Source organism: Stegastes partitus, unplaced genomic scaffold (assembly GCF_000690725.1).
Source record: "Stegastes partitus isolate 25-593 unplaced genomic scaffold, Stegastes_partitus-1.0.2 Scaffold439, whole genome shotgun sequence".
In the NCBI taxonomy this organism is placed as follows: domain Eukaryota; kingdom Metazoa; phylum Chordata; class Actinopteri; family Pomacentridae; genus Stegastes; species Stegastes partitus.
Genome location: NW_007578170.1, coordinates 468,636 through 477,462, shown reverse-complemented (window position 1 = coordinate 477,462; position 8,827 = coordinate 468,636). Strand labels below are relative to the sequence as shown.

The 8,827-nt window shown below is 42.4% G+C and overlaps 1 protein-coding gene across 1 annotated transcript in view; it reads right to left on the bottom strand.

Moving 5' to 3' along the window:
• Positions 1–2,100: 2,100 nt before the first annotated feature.
• Positions 2,101–8,827, bottom strand: part of LOC103360434 (intersectin-2-like) — a 57,358-nt gene continuing 50,631 nt past the window's right edge. The window contains exons 27-33 of the mRNA XM_008286184.1: positions 8,556–8,770; positions 7,426–7,638; positions 7,091–7,212; positions 4,130–4,212; positions 3,689–3,772; positions 3,449–3,622; positions 2,101–2,482 (exon numbers count right to left, since the gene is read on the bottom strand). Coding sequence (XP_008284406.1) covers positions 2,331–2,482; positions 3,449–3,622; positions 3,689–3,772; positions 4,130–4,212; positions 7,091–7,212; positions 7,426–7,638; positions 8,556–8,770 — 1,043 coding nt within the window. The 3' untranslated portion in view covers positions 2,101–2,330. The remainder of the gene's footprint in view (positions 2,483–3,448; positions 3,623–3,688; positions 3,773–4,129; positions 4,213–7,090; positions 7,213–7,425; positions 7,639–8,555; positions 8,771–8,827) is intronic.

The following is an 8,827-nucleotide window of genomic DNA, read 5'->3' as shown; positions in this document are numbered from 1 at the left end:
AAAAAAACTGATTTAATTTACAGATATTAAGGATTAAAAAAATGGTAAATCATTTGTTAAATTACAGATAAAATCTATTAAAATCACAGAAAAAAATATAAATTTACACGTTAATTGCAAAAATAAAAATAAAGCACATCAACTTTGTTCTCTTTTGTTCAACCATAAAATTAGACAATTTTTACTGTTTTTAAATCAGCAAATATGAATTAAGGATTGAAAAATGCTCAATAACTTCGAAACTGTTATTTTACAGATTTTTCCTGTTTTGGTAAATGATAGAAAGAAAAAAACCATCGTCCACATCAGAAGCTTGTGTTTTTACAAATAGTTTAATTCTGTTAAAAGTCATAAATCAGCTGAAGACGTTTTCACTTTACACATATCTGCAGTTATTTTTACTTTTCAACCTGTTAAAGTGTTTTTCTGGCGCTCTTGCTGCTGAATTTTTACTCCTTTTAAAACAATATCTTTTTTTTTACAGTGTGAAGTTGATTTTTCCAACAAAAACTGACTTTAATGAAACTTTTATTTCTGATTTCAGGGTTTCGTGTTTCTGGACACCTTCGATCCGACCGAGTACGACCCGTTTCTGCTCAGCACCAAGAAGCCGCTCGACTTCAAGGTGGTTCTTTAGTTTAATATGTGTTCTAGAATAAACTTCTGTTGCTGGCGATTTACTCTCTGATCCGTCTGCAGCCCAGAACGGACGCTTCAAAGAACCCGTTCTACTTGCAGACGTGGCAGGAGAGCGGAGCGGCGCCGTCATGTGCAGCAGGTATCAGAGACGTTCTGCTTCTTCTACAACACATATCTGTGAACGGAGACGCATCAGACGACCTGGATTCATCTGGAGTCAGTGGATTTGATCACATTTCTCATTTTTCATGCAGAAAATCCCCCAAAACAGAATGAATGCCACTAAAACAGTAAATAAACCAAAAACAAACCTCTAGAACTTTAGTTTTTAGTTTCCAACCAAACAAACAAACAAGAATCGACCCTGTTTGGTTGGTTTTTAGTTCTTTTTTTGGACTCTAAATGAAACCGGTTTTCCTCCAGATGTGATCCAGAAATCTCAAACTGTCCACCTTTGTTCCTTTTATTGATTTATTGGGACAGAAAACGCCTCGTTTGCACATTTAAACCTGACAATAACTGTCTTTGTGTGAATATTCAACTGCAAGAGATTCAAAAACTCAGCGTGAGACAAACTACCAGCGACTGTTTTCTGCTTTTAAAAGCTTCGTTGAGTTGAATCGTGATTCTGAAACTCATGGAGGAAATTAAACGCCTCGTAAACAGAACCTCCGCTGATCCGTTCTCATCCTGATCTCAGCTGATTCCTGTGTTCGCTCTTTGAATCAAAACCTTTTCCTTCCGTCTCAGGATGTGAACACAGACCAGCAGCGTCTCCACCTCAGAGCGACTCCGGCCCGTCTCACATCCACGACCTCCAAAGTCCTCCGACGCCGAGTCCAGCCGAGGACGAAGCCGAGGACGAAGGAGAGCCGAGGAGCAGCTGGAGCAGCTGCAGAGACGACAGAGTTTCATGTTTACTCCTGATGCTGAAGTTTTAAACGCGTCTCACCGAGACTAGACGCCCAAATGCTTCACGTTGGTGCAGCTGCTTCACTGGACAAACCTTCAGTCCGGATCCTCCTCCAGATGTTTCATCTCCTCCAGATGTTTCTTCTCCTCCAGATGTTGCTGCTCCTCCTCCAGATGTTTCTTCTCCTCCTCCAGACATCTCCACCAACCAGAGCAGCTTCCACCGTCACCTACGTCTGAATAAAACCTCGGTTCCTCGTCTCACCACCTTCTCGGTGCTTCGAAGCCACGACGCAGAAACCTGTTTTTACTCCGTTTACATTTTATTGGCACCGTCTCCAGAACTTGGAGGCAGATTCACGGCAGCAGCTACAGACAGTACGAGCAGGAACGTGTTCGCTGGATTATTTCTGTCTGAACGTGTTTGTTCAACGTGAATAATCGTGACGTGAACTTGAGGTGTAATTTCTCAGCTTGAGCGTTCGACTGAATCCAAGTTCACTGGAATACAGTTTGAGTTGAATAAATTCAGATTTAAATAATCCAGACTTAGTTTGTCTGTGATGTTTATTCCATCAGCAGTAAAACATATGAAATGTGGATGAACCAAATGTCAACCGTTCAGCAGATCTACAGTTAAGACCTGAGTCCAGTCAGAAGCTCTTTGCAGTCAGATTCACATTAGAGCTGGTCTGAGGTCAGTAGAAGCTCAGATCCAAGACGAGCGTTAAAAGGCACTTTGTGTGATTGTTCTGGTGCCAGACGGAGTTCTCATCTCCTCACTTGCTGGGCTCATAGAGCTGCAGGTCCAGTCGGACCCAGACCTCTCCGGTCGGCACCTCGTGCAGCAGCAGCCGGCGGGTCGCCGCTCCTTTGCTCTCCATCTCCTTCTTGATGGTCGCCACGGGAACCTCGGTGCGACCCAGGAAGTCTGGAGACGAAGGAAGCATCCGGTACCGAAGAAACAGATAAAAACACACCTCAGTCATCACATTTAATTTATTTATATGCTGTTTTTTTCTTCATTATTAAATCTTATTTTTAGCATTTTATTTAATTTTAGTTTTTTAAAAATTTATTTTTGCTATTTAAAAAAAACAAAAGTGGTTTCATTTGGGAACAAACTTGTTCTGATCCGTCGATTAATGACGTGTGAGCTGTGCAACATTTACAAAACAAAAACAACAAAACCACATCTTAAACGGTTCCATCCTGTTAGGTTGCATGTTTACTATTTTATTTATTAGTTTGTTGTTTTTACTGAATTTAAGATGTTTGTAGTTATTCAAGAGAAAGATTCTGTATATTAAGGATCGAAAAATGGTAAATTATTATTATTATTTTTTTTTACAGATTTTCCCTGTTTTGCTAAATTGCAGATAATATCAAGAAAATCTGAAAAAAATAAATCATTATGTGGAAATTGAAAAAAAAAAATAAAACACATCAAAAATCTTAAAAAAAAAAAAATATTCCCAATGAATTTGTTCTCTTTTGTTTCACCATGTAGTTACTGTTTTTACTGCTTAAATCAGTAAAAATCTCATCATCTGACAGATATTTGAAGTTATTCAAAAAGAAAAATTCTGCATATTAAGAACTGAAAAATGGTAAATCAGTTGTTTTACAGAATTGTCCTGTTTTGTTAAATTACAGGAAAAAAAACACTAGAACTGTTTTATAATACATGTTTTTCTGGCAAACTTGCTGCCAAATGTGCAGCTAAAGTGTGAATGCTGAGCGAACTCTGGACCAGGTCATACGTGTGGCACCAACTTTAGATCACACAACACAACCTGGAACTACAACTACAACAACAGCTGGTGCAGCTACGTCTTCTGTGGAAAGACGACTGTTCATCCCTGTAAAGAACAAATAATCCTCATCGTCCACTGACCGTCGGGGGAGAACTGGTCCTTCTCGAACACGGTGATGCACAGAACATCCTGGTACAGGTCTTTGATGAAGAACTGACAGTTGAAGTTCCACTTTGGGCTCAGAGTGTCGCTGGCGGGTCTGGAGGTGTAGCACTGGGCGCCCATGGTCAGCTCGCAGTACGGGTTGCTCTTACCTGAGCAGAGACGGGATTTAACGACAGCAGAACAGATCGATGTGCTTTTAAAAGCGAAGGACTCACCGTTGGGTTTGCAGGCCTTCAGCTCCTGAGCTTCGGTGACGGTGACCAGGAGTCGACCGATGCCGCTGGTCTTCAGAGAACGGGCTGAGATAGAAAAGATGTAGGTCACAGCACAGGTGGTGTTTGGTGGATAACAAAACGCACATTCAGGTGCGTGCTTTACTAAATCTAAACGGTGAGAAATATGTTTGGTTTGAGGTGTATTTGGAGATGTTTAGGAGAGGTGTATTTAATGCTTTTACCACATAAAAACAAGAAAAACGACAGCTGGTCTCAGGTTTCTTCTTCTTAAAGGATCAGTGCTCTGGCTTTTTTGCTTTTTTAAGAATTTGTATTTAAGATCCAAGTTCCTGCAGAATAATCCTTAATACGTTGTGACTATAATTAGATCTATATTCTGTAATACATGCGGCCCAAACGCCCACATGTGACTCTGTTCACCTTGATAAGCTTTTTCTCTCTTCTTCTTCTCCGTCTCTATGAAGTGTTCAGAAGCTGCTTTGATTTTCTGGACCCACGCCGTCCTGNATTTTTTTGGTTTCTGTCATTCAAGACATTTCTGAGTTCTCTCCATGGAGGGAAAAACTGTGACAGGAGCAAAAACAAGAAGCTGCTCAGAGTTCAGAGGCTTAAGAAAAACGTTCTGGTGACTCAAAAAGATGAGAACTTTGCAGAACTTTCTGGGTTGAATCCAGATATCGATCAGGATTGCTGATAACAAAGATGTTGCACCTACTTGAGCAGCTTCGTGTTGCACATGATCAGCTCCCTCCAGTTGACGAAGATCACGGCCATCTCGGTTTCCGTCAGACGTCCCGACTCGGCCATCGGCTTGTGGAACACCTGGGAGGCGTCAACAACAAAACGTTCAGTACTGTGACCCACATCGGGGCTTTTTAAGCTGCAGAACGAGGCGCAGCACCTCCAGCACCAGCTCCAGATCCTCCACGTAGGTCTCCTCGGTCTGGATCAGCTCGTGGATGTAGCCCTGCCTCTTCCTCTCCTGCGGCGTCATGGTGTCCAGCGTCATCAGGTCGGCGCACCCTGCAGCCGGCAGCCATGCAAGCACACATGCACAGGCAGGAGCGTGCACGGCAAACACAAACACTCTGCTTTCAATATTAAAACAAAAAAAAACATCCCACACAAACCAGCATGTTAAAATCTCCCTTTATTACCGGTTCTATGACGTTTGTATTTACAGCTAATGCACAGAGTGAGGCACATCGTAGTCGCAGTACAGGAACAGAAGCGATGCTAACACTGCTACCACCGAACGAAACGGGAATAAAGCACCGTTCATGGCTTGCATAGGAGTGAATGAGTCGAGGAGTGAGCGAGCGGTGGGGTCGGTCCACCTTAAACCACCAGGTTCCTGCAGCTGGAACACCTCCGATTGGCCTGAAACTTTCTGGTGATAAACGATGGATATTCTAGAAGGTATCTGTGAAATTTAAGCTCGATATAAAAAAACTGCCCTACAACCAACTCTCAGCAGGTTTATTCACACAATGAAATGTGAGGCTGTTTGAACGACAACATCTTCAGAACTATTAAAGATTAAAACCTGAAACGTTCTCAGCAATGTGTCACCACGTCATTGATTCAGAATCTAAAATATTTAACAAGTACATCAAATAGTCTGTGATTACGGGTGAGTTGACAAAAAAAACTAAAGCTGATGATGCAGAAGTGAACAAGGAATATTTTCCGGAACAAATTTAGTTTACAAAAAGATACGAAGCAAAACATAAAGAATACTTAAAAATATTTGGTCACGTAAAAGAAAAGTCGAGAAGCATCCCCGTATGATGATGCTGCCACCACCGTGCTTCATCATNTATACGACTAGCAGTCACACTTTAAGCTAACAATTTCAACCGCTATCTATAGCTTTAGGCAGCTATTTCAACCATTTATTCACTCATCAGTTTATAAATTTATACCTCTCTCTCATTTCTACCTTTTTTTTATGTGTAATAATAACCTAATTGGACATGAACGGGGTGTTTTCCACGTACATTCTTGATGAGCAGAGGGTAGCGGGTGATCCTCTGCATGGGCTTCAGCAGGAAGCTGGACAGCGGCATGCCTTTGCAGCGGTAGTTGGTGGCGATTTTCTGCTCAACAGGAGGCAGATGGAGAACATGTTACTGCAGCTCACAGAACCACATGTCATCCAGAGTTCACTACAAACAGCCCGAACCTTGAGGAAGTCCTTGAAGTCTTGCTGGTTGTGGGTTTTGCTCTGCAGCAGCGCGGCGGCGTTCAGCTGGCACGAGCAGAAGCGAATGTACGGCTGCATGTGAGCGAGTTCTGAGGCCAGCAGGTCACCGATCAGCTGGACGGGCATGTTCTCGCCGCCGGTCTTTTTACGGACACGCAGGGCTCTGAGAAAATGATGAGGGTTTACAACATGACTTCATGTGTATGAGCGACTCCAAGCATTTAAGACAACCAGCAGGAACTTTCACCAGGCTTCAGAGTCGGTGTAAGAAATGCACCGACTTTGAAAAGCAGTTTGGATAAACAGAACATACAAAACACTTAAATATGAAAATACTTTTTCACATAAATGAAAAGTCGAGAAGCGTCCCTGCATGATGATGCTGCCGCCGCCATGCTTCAGTACGGGGACGCTGGGTTTGGGACGATGTGCAGTGTTGCCACCAAAGGATGTTTAAAAAGCCCATAGTCTGCATATTCCCAGCTTTATAACTGTATTTCTGGAGTTTACTTGCTTCAGTTTTTTTTAAGTTTGCAAACCTCTTGCATGCACAAAAAGCAGCGATATAACAAACTGAAGGAAACGAGTCATTCGAGGGATAATTTCTTTGAAAGCAACTGACCATTTATCTGGTAGAAACTGTAAAAAGAGAAAACATTTTTACCTTCCTGATGGTCCATAACGGTACCATGTGTGGTTTGCAAAACTGTTTGGAAAAATCTAANAACTTTTAGCCACACTGTACCTAAAACATTTTAATTATTTATCTGTATTGTGGCTAATAATTTAAACTATTTGCCACACCTTTAGCCAACCATTTGTTCACCACATACGTAGCTAACAATTTACAACTGTCAGCCATACTATTGAATAAACCATTTATTCACTCATCAACTATAGATTATGCACCGCTTCCGGCTGTTATTTCTACTGCTATCCATTATTTTTAGTTAACTGGTGACTTCTCTTGTTCAGGTTAACTTAATTCTTTAACAATAATTTCAGTTTTTCAGATAATCTGAGCTCGTCTTTCCACGTCCTCCTTTGACTCCTGCAGAAGTACCTGTCGGGGTTATTTATACTTTATATTTACCTATATTTATATTTACTTTCTATTCTATTCTATTCTACTCCTGGTTGGGAATCAGTGCTTCTCGGTACCTCTACTTGCATACCTCTCATTTAAAGTCTCAGTTTTCAGAGTGTAGACCCGATCGATGTGTGAGACGTGGAAGATCGGCTCGTCGCTGGAAGGATCCGGCGGCATTTTCACCAACACCTCGTTCAGAAACAGCGGCTGGAGCAGAAAACAGAGCGATGGATTCAGACAGGATGCACGGAGTGGTTCAGGACATGACAGAGAAGAAACTTTTTGTTTTGCTCCAAGAAAAGTCAAAGCCCCAGAGCTTCCCTGTGCATTGTTTATTAAAGAAAGTTATTCATATTTCAACTCTGTGCTGCTATTTATAATCTTGTGCTGCAGGAGAAGAGCCTCCAGCCTGCAGCTCACCGTTTTGTACATCTTGAGCTGGATGCTGGTTTTGGGGCTGAATAACTTGTCGGATCCCGAGGAGGAGAAGGGTTTGGCACCGTGGGTGAGCAGGAGGAAGTCATTGAAGAGGAAAGCCCACAGCTCTCTGCTGCTCTTGGTTTTGTACAGTCGACCGCTGTGCAGCAGCTTGCGAGGCCCGAGGCAGTTCGTCAGAGAGTTGAACACTAAGTGCTGCAAGACAGACGGAGACAGTCAGACGTGGCTGTGGGAGGATGTGAGGACGGAAGCACAGTGTCAAGTACAGTGAGAAATCCTCCGTTTGTTCTGGGGAGAGAAAACATCAAGTCTGATCTCAAACACAAGTGCGAAAAAAACCAAGCTGTTAAGCAGAAATTAACGCATCGGCAGCCAAAAAGAAATGTTTTGTGGAGGCTGACGGCAGCGATAACACAACTGTGAGAAACTACGCAGAGATTCTTGCACCAAGAAGTCTTCAAATGGAGGGTTTCTGCTGCATAAAGGCGTTTTTGGTGGTCTCTAAAGGGGTTCAGTCAGCACCAAGTCATAAGAATATACTTTGAAAACCAGTTTTGTTAGTTGGGGAATCGTTTACTCCAGAATAAGAGACAATGTTCTTTATAAAATGGTCAGAAATAACAGGAAAATTCAGAGATTTATGTCAAATATGGAAACGCAGACTCGATGCATGTAGTGTACGTGTGCAGTGACCCGCTAAAGGCCCATTCAGAGCCGGAAAACCCGGAACACTCAGATCTTTGTGCATGTTTACCAATTTCAATTGCTAGCCATAGTATTAGCTAACATTTTCAATTGGTAGCCACACTGTTAGCTAACAATTTCCGAAGTTATACATACGATTAGCTATCAATTTTAACTATTAGCCATACTTTCAGGTAGTGATTTCAAACTGCTAGCCAAAATCTTAGTAAACGATTTTGACTGTTAGGTACCAATTTTAGCTGTTAGCCAAACCATTAGCCAACAATTTAAACTAGCAGACATAATTTTGGCTAACAATTTCAGGTGTTAGCTACACTGTTTGCTCAAAATTAGCCATGCAATTAGCAAACATTGTCAACCCGGTTGCCAACCTGTTAGCCCATCACAGCGTCTTTGTGCATGTTTACCTCTATCGGCCCTTCGCACTGGACGTGGCTCTGAATCCATTCCAGTCGGTCGGAGTTTTCCTTCTCCCTGACGCCTTCGTTGACCTGAGAGCAGAGTTCCTCGGCTCGTTCCAGAGCTTCTCTCAGAGGGCTTCGGTCTGCGTGGACCTCCGGGGTGTGTTCCAAGATCTGACCGACGACAAGGGCAGGAATATCAGAGAAAACTGTTAGCCATACTGTTAGCAATCAATTTCAACCGTTAGCCATACTGTTAGCAATCAATTTCACCCGTT